This window comes from Xiphophorus hellerii, chromosome 15 (assembly GCF_003331165.1).
Source record: "Xiphophorus hellerii strain 12219 chromosome 15, Xiphophorus_hellerii-4.1, whole genome shotgun sequence".
NCBI lineage: Eukaryota > Metazoa > Chordata > Actinopteri > Cyprinodontiformes > Poeciliidae > Xiphophorus > Xiphophorus hellerii.
The window spans coordinates 19155156-19169792 of NC_045686.1; the positions used below are offsets into that span (position 1 = coordinate 19155156).

Below are 14637 nucleotides of genomic sequence, written 5' to 3' on the forward strand. Positions count from 1 at the left end.
CAGGGTGGCACCCTGTCTAATGAAAGATCTCGCACACATTAAAATGATGATTACATGGTATCAACCAGAGTCTGGTGACAGATAATTACACACAGAAGAGTCGGAAGGGAGGCGGTGGCCTGTTATTATAGCCTTGTAATGTTTGAAAAAGTGTGTCAGATCCATCAACACCTGGCTATTTTATGAGCAACTGCTCACTCAGCAGATTTAACAGATCTGTGCTTTACTTCTGCAGCATGCATATTGTTACACGTTAAAAAAAACATTATATTAGTACAAAAACATTAACTAAAGAACTGATTTACCATCTACATTTAATAATAATAATGTTGCGGTAAAAGAACATAAACAAAGATGGTAGCCGAGTTTCCTTTGTCGATATTCCGCTGATGTCGCAAAAACACAATTTTGCAATTGCCGTGTTTCCGTTGCATAAGAAACGCAATTAAAATCACTCATGAGTTAGTTTGTTCACACGATACGCCGTCTAAAGATACGCGATACGCCGCACCGTCGTCCTTCTTGCACTTCCTGTCGTCTTCTTCATCTTTTCTTCCAGTGGCAACATCTGGTTGTTGATCACGGGATTGGCCGACAAAAAGAGTGTTCCCATTGCTGTTTTGTGAAATACACTGATTTTGATACAGTGGAAAAACTAACTCAAAGTTAGGCAATAACTCTGTAGTGAAATCGGTGTGTATCTATGATGCATACATCTTGTTGTAATTTCAGTTTGCACAATTTTAAGGCAGTTAATATGTTAATATAATCTAAATACACATTCTCCTTGTTTAGTTTAATGCCAACACTGAGTAAATGCAAAGACATATACTGTAGATTTTAAAAACACTTGTTATTCCATAGTGTTTTTGTTTTATCCCTGTATTTATTATTGTGCTTTATCATCAACCTGCCAATGGGATTAGAGATGGAAATGTGTTTACATGTAAATGTTCATTCAGACAAATTGTCCCGCTTTTAAAAAATAAATTTTAACTTGAAATTGAGCCATTTTGCATGTGCTAATTTTGCTCTTCTTGTCGTCTTGCAAAAGCAGCAATGCTCCTTGAATATAACCACAGACTTGAATGGGTTTTATGTGGATTACATGGGATAGCCAGACACAACATAATGCCTAAATGTAACATTTCCAACCTTTTTCGGACTTTACTTACAGATAAAATTCCCCCCCAAAAAATGGCACCATGTATTTGTTGGACTGCAGTACGTCTCGACTAGTAGTGTCCAGTTAAAGCCCAAATATTTCTGATTATTTCTATAAGTCTTGCAAAAAAACACAAAGAACATAGGGTGATATAAACCCTTCCACTTAATCTCTGGATGTACATTTCGGGTTGTTGTCCTGCACTTCTCAAGCCTTGTGTCTATTGTAGATTTTAGGCATTTTCCCTCAGAATTACTACACATTTCTCTCTAAAAAAAACAAAAAAAACTGCAAAAACTGTGACCAGCTTCCTCTTGTTTCTGAGGGTTCTCCTCCCCACAGCATGATGCTACCACTGCTATGATTTGCCATGGGGATGGAGTGTTTACAGTAATGTGCCTTACTAATTCTCTCCTTCACACAGACTTCTGAACATTGGTTAAAAAATTTTTTAAAAAAAAATCAGTCTCTGTCCCATCTAACCAAAAAAAAACAAAAAACTTGGCATTTTTCTGAACAAAATTTCTCACCACTTTCTTTTGACTATGACTTTCTTGGTATTTCTATCAACTTTAGAAAAACTACATATTTTTCATCCTTCCACTTCACAATTATGGACCACATTGTGTTTGTCTTTTAATAAAACACCCAAAACATAAAGTGAGGTTTGTGGCTGAATCATGACAAAATGTGACGAAAACGTTTAGAACGGACTGAATGCAACTTACAGAAAAGAAAACGCCTTAGACACAAAATGTGCCTGTGCATGTATACGTACAGTTTCCTGGGCAATGGCCAGGGTCAGTGCCAGTACTTAACTACCTAACCCAAACTACGACCTGGTTGCCATAGTAATGTCCTAGCTCCCCCGTGGGGGTTTGTTTGTCTTAATTCCTGTTGGTGTAAGAAATGTTTGTGAACGCTGAAGAAAAAAAAAAACATCACTAAGATTCTTTCTAGTTTCATGTTGAGTTGCAGTTACAAACACAATTCCATAATCATATAAAATAAAAATATAAAACATGCATGAAACACATTGTCATTAAAATGATTCCAATTGGAATGTTTGTGTTCAGGTTACGTGTTCCTAAACAAATATTCTGGCCTTGTTGAAGCAGTTTGAACAGATTTAAAAATTTATTGCACATTTAGAAGGATATTTCTAAATGTTCAGCCTTTTTATGCCAAAATAAAAAAGTGTCTCATTCTTAAAGACCAGCGCTATTTGTGACATGATGTCACTGTGAAATATTAACGTTCATCTGGTAACAGTCGTCACATAGTAGAAGAACCACAAAGAAATATCCAGTAGATATTGCACTTAACTATTGGTCTACAGTAAAAGGTGAAATAATTTAACATCAAGTGCCAACTTTGCATTAAAATGTCATTATTCACCAAATGATACTTCATGACATCAGTCATAGACATTCATAAAGACTCCTTCATGTTCATGACAGGTGTTATGTCATGTGTATGATGGTGTAATGTGAGTCTTATGCACACCTCTTCAAATAAAGTGTTATCAATTTTTTTTAAATCAAGTTCCCTACAATTTTTCGTTTGGTTTTTTGTTTAAATTTCTGAGGCCTTTGGATATCAAAATGTAATCTTTGTTGCATCTTAGAAACATTTGTTTCTGACATTAACAAAAACAGCTCCTTTAAATCTGAACAGTAACAACAAGTCGCATGTTCTGCTTCGCAACATAAACTGTGCCTTCGCTCACTTTTTTTGGCTCACTTTTCACCCAATAACTCATACAAACGTTGAAAGATAAGGGACTATGAATGCAGTTGTGTTGAAAGTCTTGTCTAATTGTTTGCCATCATGTGTGCAGGTGGCCGTTAAGGTGATAGACAAGAAGAAAGCACGCCAAGACTCCTACGTGCTGAAAAACATGAAACGGGAACCTCGAATCCATCAAATGGTCCGGCACCCTCACATTGTGGTTCTTCTGGAGGTAAAGGAACAAACGACACCCACTGTTAATAAGTGTGTGAACGTTAACGTACCGTGTAAATCCTGCGTGTCAGACCCTGGAGACGGAGAACAGTTACTACATGGCCATGGAGCTGTGTGCGGGAGGAGACCTGATGGACAGGATCTGCGACCGGAGGAGGCTGGGAGAGAGGGAGGTGCGGCGCTACACCCGGCAGATCCTCTCCGCGGTGGAGCACCTGCACAAACATGGCATTGTGCACAGGTCACCACACACACACACACACACACACACACACACTATGAGAAACACGACGTGTCTGACTTCCAGTCTGCTTTTAAAGAGGCAGTATTATGTCAAATGTACTTTTTTACATCATGTTACAAAGTGATTCCCTCACCAAAAATATGCCATACGCTTCAATCCTTTTGTGCATGTTTGAGAAATCCTTTAATCTCCCATGGCAACAACCATTCAGCTGTGCAGAACCCCTGGACAGACCTAGCTCCGCCTTCGAGGATGAAGCTCCTCCTCAGAGTTGCAGTTTTCGAGTTTCCGGGCGTCTGCATAGAGTCAGTGACTGACTCTATGCGTCTGCTGACTGCACATCTGCTTCTCAGTGAAATTCTTTTAAAAAGTTTGTTAAAGGGTTAATAGAAGAGCGATGTTGTGATGACTTCCTGAAAGCAGAGTTGCGGAAAGAGCAGGAGTTTTTTAAAAAAGAGACAGAGGCCCAATTCCAAGTCATTAAATTACAAAGTCAAATTACTTTTAAGTCATTTTAAAAGTAATTTAATACTTTTAAATGACTTTTAATTTAAAAGTAATTTTAAATTAAAAAGATTTTTTTTTTTTTAAATTACGTTGCCTTCAGTTTTCATCAACTGCAGACAACATACAGGAGGTACCTGATTGTGCTATGAAATTGCACGATGTGTCTGGAAAACACGTAATACTGCCCCTTTAAGACAGCTTATTCAGGTTAAAAACATTAGAGCCTTATACGATAAAAAAATCATAAAAATGTGTTTTAAAAAATCCATATAAACTAACATCACCAGTATTTTTCACATTATTTTCATTCAAATTAAAAATATGTCTTAATGACTTCCACAACCCGTTGGAAAACTTAATTTGAATGTCATTGAAAAGCCCATTTATTTTAGGACATGTATGACAAAGTGAAACCCATTATGCAGATTTCTGTTGCATATAGTGCAAATTAATACAATATATCGATGCACATCATACAGATGGTCAAACATGGCGGAGGTAGTCTTTGTTATTTCCAGTTTTGGACAAAGTTTTGGTTTAATGGAGCCATAAAGTGCTGACGGTGAATGTTGAGCCTTTGTAACAGAAAGAAAATGGTTTTGGAGTGACCTAGTCAAAGTCTGGATAGAAATCTGATTGAGATCTAATTGAGAGGTCATGAGAAATGGTAAAATGTTTCGGTCCTTTTCATTTGGAATAGAGGTAAATCAAGGGGAAGGAAAACAAATTCTTACCTTCCCTTAATTTTACTGGTTTTAACTTTGAGTCCCGTAATAAACTATGGGACCAATCTGCTAACTTATGTACACAACTTCACTACAATGTCACTGTGAAAATGTGATATTTTACTTACGGTTATCATAAAGACAAGGTCACAGTGGAACAAACCTGTTAAGTCATATTTGTCAGAAAACACACACACACACTCACGCACACCCCTTGTAGTAGTTTGCAGGGCATTAACAGCCTTCAGAGTAAGACATGGAGTCGGTGTCAGGTTACCATTTCTCTCACACTTTCACAACCACGCACACACGAGCACCCCTGCACACACACTCCCATTTTGCTTCAGTTTGGGGCCTTGGCTCTTCTCAAGGTGGGAATGTGATTACCAGGCGGTGACTTCATCATCCTGATCCGGCGCCACGATTCACACATCATCACAACATCGTGGACTTCCTCTCTAATGAAGTCCCCGAACGACATCGCTTTCAACTCCTGAACAGCACCTCTCCCTGTCAAACCCACCCACGCATCCACAAACACACGCACTCTCTCTCTCTCTCTCTTGACACCACAGTGCTGTAGAGATGATCATACTGGAAATGGAGGGAAATTTTGCACTTAAACACACCTCCTGCCACCCACATTCAATAAGTTCACCGCATACATTTTTCTGCTTTATTGTGCGATCTCGCTCCTTCTTGCTGGTTTTCTTTCTTTCTTGCCCTCTTATTCTCTTTGAACCTCCCACGGGCTGCTCAAGCAAGGATTTCTGGATTTTTGAGTGTCTGCTGCTTAGATGAAGGCAGATGAAAGAAACATGGCAGATTCCCAGGCTACAGTTTATGGGATCTCTCTCACTCCTAACCGCAGATTTTCATTTAGCCAGTAGTTTTATAGCTCGAAGCCTCGCCTGATGGCAATGAGGCTGGGGTACAATGAGGGGAGTAATACAACTTTTTATCAACTAAATGCAGAGACTGTTCTCTGCTGATGGTTGAAAATAAATCCAGAGCAACAGCTGGTTAGCCCGACTTGAAAATCGCTCAGTTTGGAGGGTTTTTTAGAAAGTGATTTAACGGTTTGAGCAAACTAATTTCCTAAATTACCAAATGGGAAAATAGACCTGAGTTCCACCCAAAACCCAAATTTAGCAGCTTAGCTTTCTTTCTGCTGCTAACGGTCCCATTCAGTCAGACCTCTATAAATACACAGATAAAGTTGAGTAAGGCCAAACCAGTGTTGTCAGACCTCTAAAACTGGTTCCTTTAGCAGAAAATACTCACAGAAAACTACAGAATTAAAATAAACCAATCAGATTTTAATGGCTAATTTCCAATCCTCTAAAGTCTAACGTGTCGACATGGATCCTGACCGATTCCAGTTTAGAAATGTAGCATAAGAAACAGGAACAGTCTATTAGTAATGTTTCAACCAAAGGCAAAAACATTATAAAGACTGTTGCTAGCATCATGTCTTAGCAATTCGAGCAGCTAGCACAACTAGTTCCACCACACCAGGACTCACCATGTGTGTTCCCAAGAAAAATGGACTCCTGGGAGAAGACAGAGGAGCTTGAATTTTTTTTTTTAGCAGATTGTCTGATATTACACTGTCCAGACACAGTGACAGTTTTAGGAATGGATTTTTATAAGCTTTAAGCGGATAATTGTCTCATTGTAAACTAATTTCTCCTTGCATCTTATTGGAATTCCCAACAAAATCATGGACAAACCATTTCAAAAATACAATAATATATAAATGTATTGTTTTGATTCCTAAAAAAAAGCTGTATTTTATTTATTTTCTAGAGATTTAAAGATTGAAAACTTCCTCCTGGACGAGCATAACAACATAAAAATTGTAGGTATGTTGAAACATGTTCGCGTCCCACATCCAGAAATTGGACTGTCTTTGTTTCCTGCATCTCAAAGTGCCGTAGTAAGAAGGCATTGCTGCATGAATAATGATTCCCACAGACTTTGGCCTGAGCAACACTCTGAAGCCGGACTCTTTATCCCTGGAGCTCCTCAACACGCAGTGCGGAAGTCCTGCCTACGCCGCGCCTGAGCTGCTGGCTCACAAGAAGTACGGCTCCAAAGTGGACGTCTGGTCCATGTACGTGACAAACTCTCCCTTCGTTTGTCCTAACCGCATCAAAACCAGCTCACTTTTCCTCCCACGTGTTAGAAACGCTAACGTTATGTCATATTTCTGTCTGGTGTTGCTGCCGCACAGAGGCGTGAGCATGTTTGCCATGCTAACGGGAACCCTGCCCTTCACCGTCGAGCCTTTCAACATCAAGCAGTTGCACCATAAGATGGTCAATAAGGACATTAGCGACATCCCTGGTGACATCAGCAAAGGTCAGAACATTACTATGTTATGAAATAATAATGCTGTTTTTGATATTAAATAAAATCATGTCTTGGCCCAATTAAGCTGCTCTTTTTATGCTCTTCATTCAACATTGTGTAAATTCTATGACCAATGGTTTTTTGGGGGGTCTTTCACTCATTGTATATTAAGCTCATGATATTCCTCTTTGTGTGGTGGAGGGCAGCATGGCTCAGATCTTCTATTGTGACGAGATCAAATCAGTGCCATTATGGAGGCACAAGCCCAGACATGTAATTTACTTTTTAAACCTCATTTTGGTCATTTCTTTCTTGGCTGAGTGAGATCTCTAAGTACTATTATTTGATAATAGCAGTAAATTTTTGCTCCCTTTCTCTTGAACTATTGAAAAGTAATAAATTCAGGTTTCCTCTTTCTAACTGAGCAAGTTATTTTTGTTAGATTGCAGGTGTTACCCTTCTACCACTTCTCATTCAGAACAAAACAGTAAATAAAATTTAAAAAAAAGTACTTTTGTGGCATTTAATCAAACAAAGGTTCTGATTTGACTTCGCTCGTGCCGCAGACGCCGTGTCATTCATGATGCTTCTCCTGGAGCCAGACCCAGATAAGAGACCCAGCGTCAGAGATGCGATGGAAGAGCGATGGGTCAGCGAGGGATACGCCAAGAAACCGCTACACACACTCTCACATAAAAACAGGTAGTCGTACCACGCGGAATCAGATACCCTTAGAGTTGACTTAGACCTAAGTGTGATACATCGCAAGTGTTTAACTTCTTTTCTAAATGTGACCGAGAAAAGGGAAAACACGAGCTCTCTCTTTTAGCTCTGGAAATGTTTTTGCAGCAGTGTTTGGATGTGGGTAGAGGAACCAATAAGAAGAACTGAATGCATTCGAACAAAGAAAACTTTTTTAAAATTTTTTTTTATGGTCTGCATTGTGACAGCTCTGCATATTATAGCATGACTAAAACCCTTTTGTCACTTTACGCATTGTGGAGATGCAATCATGTATGGCTCCGGCTGGGAATAATCCGTTCTCTCTGGCCCGCTTGAGTAACAGAAGCCTTCTAGTTCTGGTCTGCGCTCGACCAACATCACATGTCCTTCCTCACCAGTCCCAGGGGACCCATCGCTGCTCTCTGTCCTTTGTTTTTCAGGACGGTTTTCAACCCTTCTACGCTCTTTATTTCCCAGGTTGTGTCCGGAAGACCTTAACTCATCTGTGCTGGCTCACATGACGGAGGCACTGGGTTATTCCCTCTCTGAAGTCATCAACACGGTCACCAGCAACAGACCCTCCGCCGTCATGGCCTCCTATCACCTACTGCTCAACAAGTTCAACCGGAGCCACAAGGGGGCCAAGGCTAGCAAGGTTAATGCTTCGCAACACACGGACACGAAAACACACCTGTGTGTGGACATGTGTCATGAAAGTTTAGCTGAGTTGAGCTACCGAAGACCTTTCATCATGACAGATTTTAGGGAATAGTTGCATTGTTATGGTGTTTTTATTTTTAAATAAATAGTATAAAAAACTACAGATTAGACTAATTTTAACCAAATCATGATCATTATATCTGAGTAATATGTTCTACTGATACATATTACATATTGATTAAACCATGAATCGAAATCTAACCTAAATTGAGGCCTACTTGAAACAATAATGATCCGGCTAATATTTCAACATCCGCTAAAGTTAAACATCATTAAAACTAGCATAATTAAACTAATATTTCCAACAAAAGTTCCAGTTGATACGGATGAATGGGAAAATATGTTTACTCACAGGACATTTTAAGAACTGCGTACAATTAAAACAAGCAAAAATATCCCGGCGGAGATTCCAAACGTAGGTCATAAAGGGTTAATCTTTCAAATGTTTTGTTTCCACTGAGCTTAACGGGCATGGATTGGTGTGGTGCGGTTTGGTTCTCCATTCTGTCAGTTTTCATTGTAAAAACGGTCCATACAACCAACCTGTAGCACAGGCATTCCTGGCTAGCTTGTCGTCGTCTTAGCTGTCGCACTAGTATGTCGTGCGGGCCGTGAAATGGCGCGCTGAACCACACACGTGCCGTACCGCTCAGCGGAAACGAGGTTAAAAGAGCCGGATTGGGTCTTTGGCCCTTCGCACCCTCCTCTTAGTTTGGCTTGACTGGGAAATCCCGACAGAGCAACTGTTGAAAAAGCCTGGAAGTTGCTCCGAGGCAGCAGGGTGTCGTACTGTACGTTCTGTCACAGGCTGTGGGACGCACGGGCGGTTCCAGCTGAATGGATGGGTGCACAGTGAGAACAAATTACTCATGGTAAGGGAGAGACACTCTAGGTTCGTTTTACTGGGTTAGACCCCAGGTTTGCCTCCATGGTTCATGGAGGAAGAGAGTCTAAATGAATCATTTAATGATTAAACAAACCAAACTAACCAGACCTCGTTGCCATGGATTCCCTGCTCCTGCCACCCCGACCTGCTGCCTGCTGATTGCAACCACCTGTTCTGCTGACTGTATGAACTCCTGCTCTGCGCTCGCTCAGTGTGAGATCGTCTGTTGTCATCCCAGCCTTTGAGTGGTTAATATCTTTGTTCCTTGTTGTGCGTGACTCTTTCTGATAACACCCTGGGCAACTGCCTACATGGCCCATACTGAAAACTACCACTGGGAAAACACCATTTCTACAGGTAAATACTTTGATTTCACTCCCTTAGGTAATTTGAACAATTATCCATCTAGTGTTGGGTAAACGGTTTGGGTCAACAATTAGACCTGTTGCATAGAATGACATGTCCTATCTAAATTGAAGATATGTTGACATTTCCGATGCCTTTTGTTTGACTTTGCAGAAGCTCGAGAACAACGACTGGACTCCTCCGAGCAAAACGACATGGAGAAACCGAAGCAACACTGAAACGAAGACTCAGCAACAGGTGAAGCTGATTTCAGAGCTGTCCCTGTGGATTGTTGGGGTAAATACATCTAAGCAAGTTGTTTTTCAGGAGACATTTAAAAAGACGACATCGGCTTCCCTCTAAATAACTTGATACCGTGGTTGAAAGGTGAAAGAATAAAGAAATAGGATAGAAACTGAAAAAACTTCGGAACAACAACAAAAAAAAGAGCAACAAAATTTGCACTCAACAAGCTCCACTTAACACTTTTTTTTTGTTTTGTTTAAAGTCATATAAGTGAAGAATAGTAAGTTTAAAAAACATGTTGGTCACATGCATTAAAAAAAACACTCAAAGTCACGCTGAGTTTAAAAGCCTGATATCCTAAAAACCGTTTTTCAGTCTGTTAGTCCTTGTTTTTTGTAATGACTACCAGAAGGCAGGAGTGAGAACAAGTAGTGCTGTGGGTGAGTTTCGGTCCCGGATGACGTTTGCAGCTCTGTTTGTGACCCGGGTGACGTAGATGTCCTGCAGTGAGGGGAGAGAGGTTCCACAGACGATCTGTGCTGTTTTTTAATGACATGCTGGAGAGCTTTCCTGTCCTGAACAGTGCTGTTCCCAAATCCATTGATAGAGTTTGCCAGGATGCTCTCTACTGCAGACTTGTAAAGGTTTGTGAGGTTGTTCACTAATGACCAAGTGTGGTAGAAATGTTGTTCAAATAGGCTAACTAAGCCTGCCTCTTAGCATCTTTATTTAGGCTAAATTATGACCGTCTGACGGTCACAGTTCCATGTTACGTCTACTTGTTTGTTTCCCTTCTAACGTTGGACAAACGAATCCTAAACTACATTGGCTTCTGAACAGAGAGTTTGACAATCAACTCCTTCCCATTGGCAGAACTCACCAAAGACGGAGAAAAGCTTGAAGCAGTTCAACAAGTCGCCGAAGGTCCAGCAGACGAGCAGAAGTCAGAACAGGAGGAAGACCACAGATTTGCACAGGAAGGGCCACTGTGAGGATGACGAGAACTGTCCGCCCTCTCACGCTCTGCCCCACCTCCCAGGCTCTGCTTCGCCCTCTGACCCTCCCTCCCCCGAACCTCTGTCCGCAGAAGACGGGACGACTGATGAGGAGGTGACCATTTCTATCAACACCAGGGATGCGTTGTTTCCTGAAGGTAAAGAGTTCTGCTACATACATTGTGAAAGTATCCAAACCCATTTCTAATATTGCTAACATAAATTTTAGGGTATTTTTGTTAGGAATTTGGTCATTATTGTGAGGTGGCAGGAACATTCTGCATGGTTTTCATCAGCGTTTGCATATTAGAACTTGAAAAGTGTGTCGATCATTTGTGTTCAACCCTCTTTACTCTCACACTCCGGGAGCAATTGCTTCCAGAAGTCACCAAGCAACATTGGACTAGACGTGCACAATACAGCGTCGCTGCTGATAGCCTGAGCTCATCATCCTCATGGTGTTAAACATGGTGGTGGCAGCATTAGGCTGTAGACATTCATTCTGTTTTCTGCAAGTAACACTGAAAGAACCCATGTTGGGAACACAATCTAAATGCTAGACATTTGGAAAAGACAAGTTATATTCATTATCTAAGAATTATTTTGTGCAAAAAAAAATGTAATGAACAAGTTTTGCATAACCGATAGACCTTTCCTAACTTGTTCTAGAAAGCACACTATGTCACCTTTAGAATACCAACAAAAGATGCTAAATGGTTGTGACATGACATGAGGATATTTTAGGACTGTGAATCCTTTTGCAAGATACTATACTCAATGGCTTTCTGCGTGTGCATGTCTGTTCCAGTGTCGGTGTTTGGAGACAAGGAACTCGTCCATGCTTCCCCTCCGAAGAGCTCAACATCGCAGCTCTGTGACTCCGCTCCCTGCCATGTCCCCTTACCGGCAGAGCCAACCGGAGACGGCGTCGCGTCCCGACCGATCCGACACTCCCACCCGCTCAGGACAACGCAGTCGGACGGCGCGGCGGACCCAGGGTCGGACCGCTTCCGGGACAAGTACCACCAGGACAACTCTCACCGCCTTAGCGTCAACGAGAGGCTGGAGAAGCTGCAGGCGTTTTACTCCGCCGAGAAAAACGCCGTCTCTGCCGGGATCCTCCTGGAGACCGGACCCGTACTCTCCGTGGACAGAGGGCAGCCGGGTTCCATCCAGGCCGCACAGGCGTCCCCCTCCGCTCGCCTGCCTCGCCTGCGCAACGTCGGGCCTAAAGACGGCCGAGGGCGGAAGGTGACGTGGGCGGGCCTTAGTCGGCCTGGACCGCCTAGGCTTCTGCTGAACGGGTCGAAACCACCGGTTTTCCCTTCGCAGAGACAACACACTTTGATCATAAAGAGCCTCGGGCAGGAGCCGGGGAGGAGGAAAGACCTCGCCTCAGCAGGGGAAGGCGAGCCGGCGGGAGAAGGGGTTGGGGGCGACAAGAGGAACTCTGTTCAGCTGCGTTCTGAACAGCGGCGGGTGGCGGACCTGAACCTGCCGCTGCTTCCTGTGGCGCTGCAGGGGAAAGATGTCAGGAAGAACCAGCTACACAGCATGGACTACTGAGACTCAGTCCGGTTGGAGCGGCAGAGTCACGAAAAGTTCAAGGAAAGCTGGTGGAAGTCAAAATAGTAGTCAATAGGAGCACAGCCAGAGACAACTGCAATGAACTACCATAAATGGCAGCTATAGAAGTGTACAGCCTTAAAGCTAAGTTCTTGTTATACTGTTCTTTTCATGCCACACTCGGAGGAGCCCATCCTAGATAAACACCATTCCGTTTGTTTGTCTTCAGCTGCAGTGCCAAAAATACTTCTGCCGGATTCAGTCTTTAAAAGACCGGGCTCGATTTAAGTCATGGGAAACGTCTCGAACGTTTCCATTCCCTCTTCCCATCAGACTGCGGTTCAGAGTTCGTTCTGACCTTTTGGTTTTCTTGCGCAGAATCGGAAGCTAAGGAAGTAGAAGACAAAAGAAAAATAAAGAATGTAAAGTCACCTAAAACATTTCCTGTCAGAATGGCATCATCCATCCACTTTCTGAAGCTGTTCTAACAATTTCAGGGAAAGGTGTCAAGCTCCAGGGGTCAAAGGGCGAGTTTCCAGGTTACCAGAGACAATTCGCACACACTCATATCCACAGACACCTCAGTATCTCCATTTCCTCTTATAGGGGCAGTGTTATTTGTTTCCCAGTCACACAGAATAATGTAAGTAAGTAACTACCTTCAGTTGTCATAAAAATCTTCCATATCTGAAATATGACTTTAAAAAAGTTTGACTTTGCTATTTAATGGCTTGAAATTGGGCCTGTGTCTCTTTAAGAAAGTCCTGCTCTTTCCTACACTCCACCTTCAGGAAGTCATCACAAAAAAAACACAACTTAATTGACTTCAAGCCACTAAATTTGTCATAATTATGCGAATATAACATTTGATTTGCAAAAATGGTAATCAAATAAGTAAGTAAACTTGTTAGCCTAGAGAAAACTTTGAGTTTTTTTTTTTTTTTTTTTCATAAATCGTTCATGTTAGCAGTTTGGTGCACAGTTTGAGCATTTCTCAGTTTTCATATTTTTTTTTAATTGAACCTTTATTTAACCAGATAAAAACCCACTGAGATTAATACCGCTTTCACCTGGTCGAGAAACGCAGCATCATGACAAGACAAGTAAACGGAAATAACAAAAATAGACATTAGAATTATATAAACAACAATCTGAGAACGAAAGGCAGCAGTTGTGACAATTCTAATTTTATAAAAACAATGTCGATTTTAAACTTAAAAATACTGTTGACATGTCATCCACTCCCATTTTTTTTTCTATTTAATTTTACGAAACGCTTTCAGTGACACAACTTCTGACGGTTTTAGTTCAGCTTCGCTCATGAAATCTCTAAACTGGTCAGATGTGTGTTATGTGACGTAACATAAAAGCTGGCATGTTGCTCCCCTTAAACCTCATTTCGGTCCCGCACACCCCTCCGCCCCTAAAGTGGAGCTCTATGGATCATCAATATTTAGATACAAAGATGAGGAAGAATCTGGTAGCGGCTTTGTGGCAGTCATCACATCGGCTGAATAATTCACCTTCTGTTACATGACACCATGTTTTCAGTTGTGTGTGTGTGTGTGTGCGTGTGTGTTTTGGTGAGGCGCTTGCCCGATGAGGACAGATCGAACCACACTCAGGTGGATATATCTCCCACTCCAGTTACCACTCCGGCTACTTAACACTGATATGAACCGCTAAGCTCTGACACTGTATCAGACATGAACACAAGCCGATATAGCGCAAAGCTGCTACACCATCAAGGACCAGGCTATCCGCAAGCATGTCATGATAAGTAGCTCTCTATAGAGAACGAGTAAATTTAAAGAGAATTCAACCTCTATCTGCTGCTAGCATCTTGCATTTACTAAATGTTTGTAATCTGGCGATGTCGGCTGGCGTTAAAGACCCTTCCTCTGTGCCTCCGTCCTTCTGCAATCGAGAATTTAGATTAGCCCGAATCTGAACTGAACATGCGTGGCAGAAAAAAAGGTTTGGAAAATCAATTAATAATGCAGGTTGCACATAAAGATCTGTCCACGACTGCTAGAACATTGTGTGCACGCTACATTGATTATTGTTCTCCCCGAACGTGATGTGCTTTCAAAGTGTGTCAATGGGTTGACCTGCTGCCCTGGTGCTAGCTAGGCCTAAAACGGTGCTTCAATTAGTCTAATATTTCTATGAGCACGTAGAAAAGTAATAATCGT

At 41.7% G+C, this 14637-nt stretch overlaps 1 protein-coding gene across 1 annotated transcript; it reads left to right on the plus strand.

Annotated features, from left to right (window-relative positions):
* The first annotated feature begins 1325 nt into the window (after positions 1 to 1325).
* LOC116734723 (hormonally up-regulated neu tumor-associated kinase homolog B) lies at positions 1326 to 12882 on the plus strand. The gene is made up of 10 exons (XM_032586257.1): positions 1326 to 3128; positions 3202 to 3371; positions 6416 to 6471; positions 6584 to 6722; positions 6843 to 6970; positions 7528 to 7663; positions 8162 to 8339; positions 9810 to 9893; positions 10755 to 11034; positions 11685 to 12882. The coding sequence occupies exons 1-10, from the start codon at positions 2952 to 2954 to the stop codon at positions 12440 to 12442; spliced, it is 2106 nt and encodes a 701-aa protein (XP_032442148.1). The 5' UTR covers positions 1326 to 2951; the 3' UTR covers positions 12443 to 12882.
* Positions 12883 to 14637: the final 1755 nt, after the last annotated feature.

Bases quoted from the DNA above. Each gene is read 5' to 3' on its own strand.
- LOC116734723 (XM_032586257.1), top strand. From the start codon at position 2,952: ATGAATGCAGTTGTGTTGAAAGTCTTGTCTAATTGTTTGCCATCATGT. The intron at 6,723-6,842 runs GTACGTGACAAA...GCTGCCGCACAG, and splicing joins AAAGTGGACGTCTGGTCCAT to AGGCGTGAGCATGTTTGCCA. The intron at 11,035-11,684 runs GTAAAGAGTTCT...TGTCTGTTCCAG, and splicing joins GGATGCGTTGTTTCCTGAAG to TGTCGGTGTTTGGAGACAAG.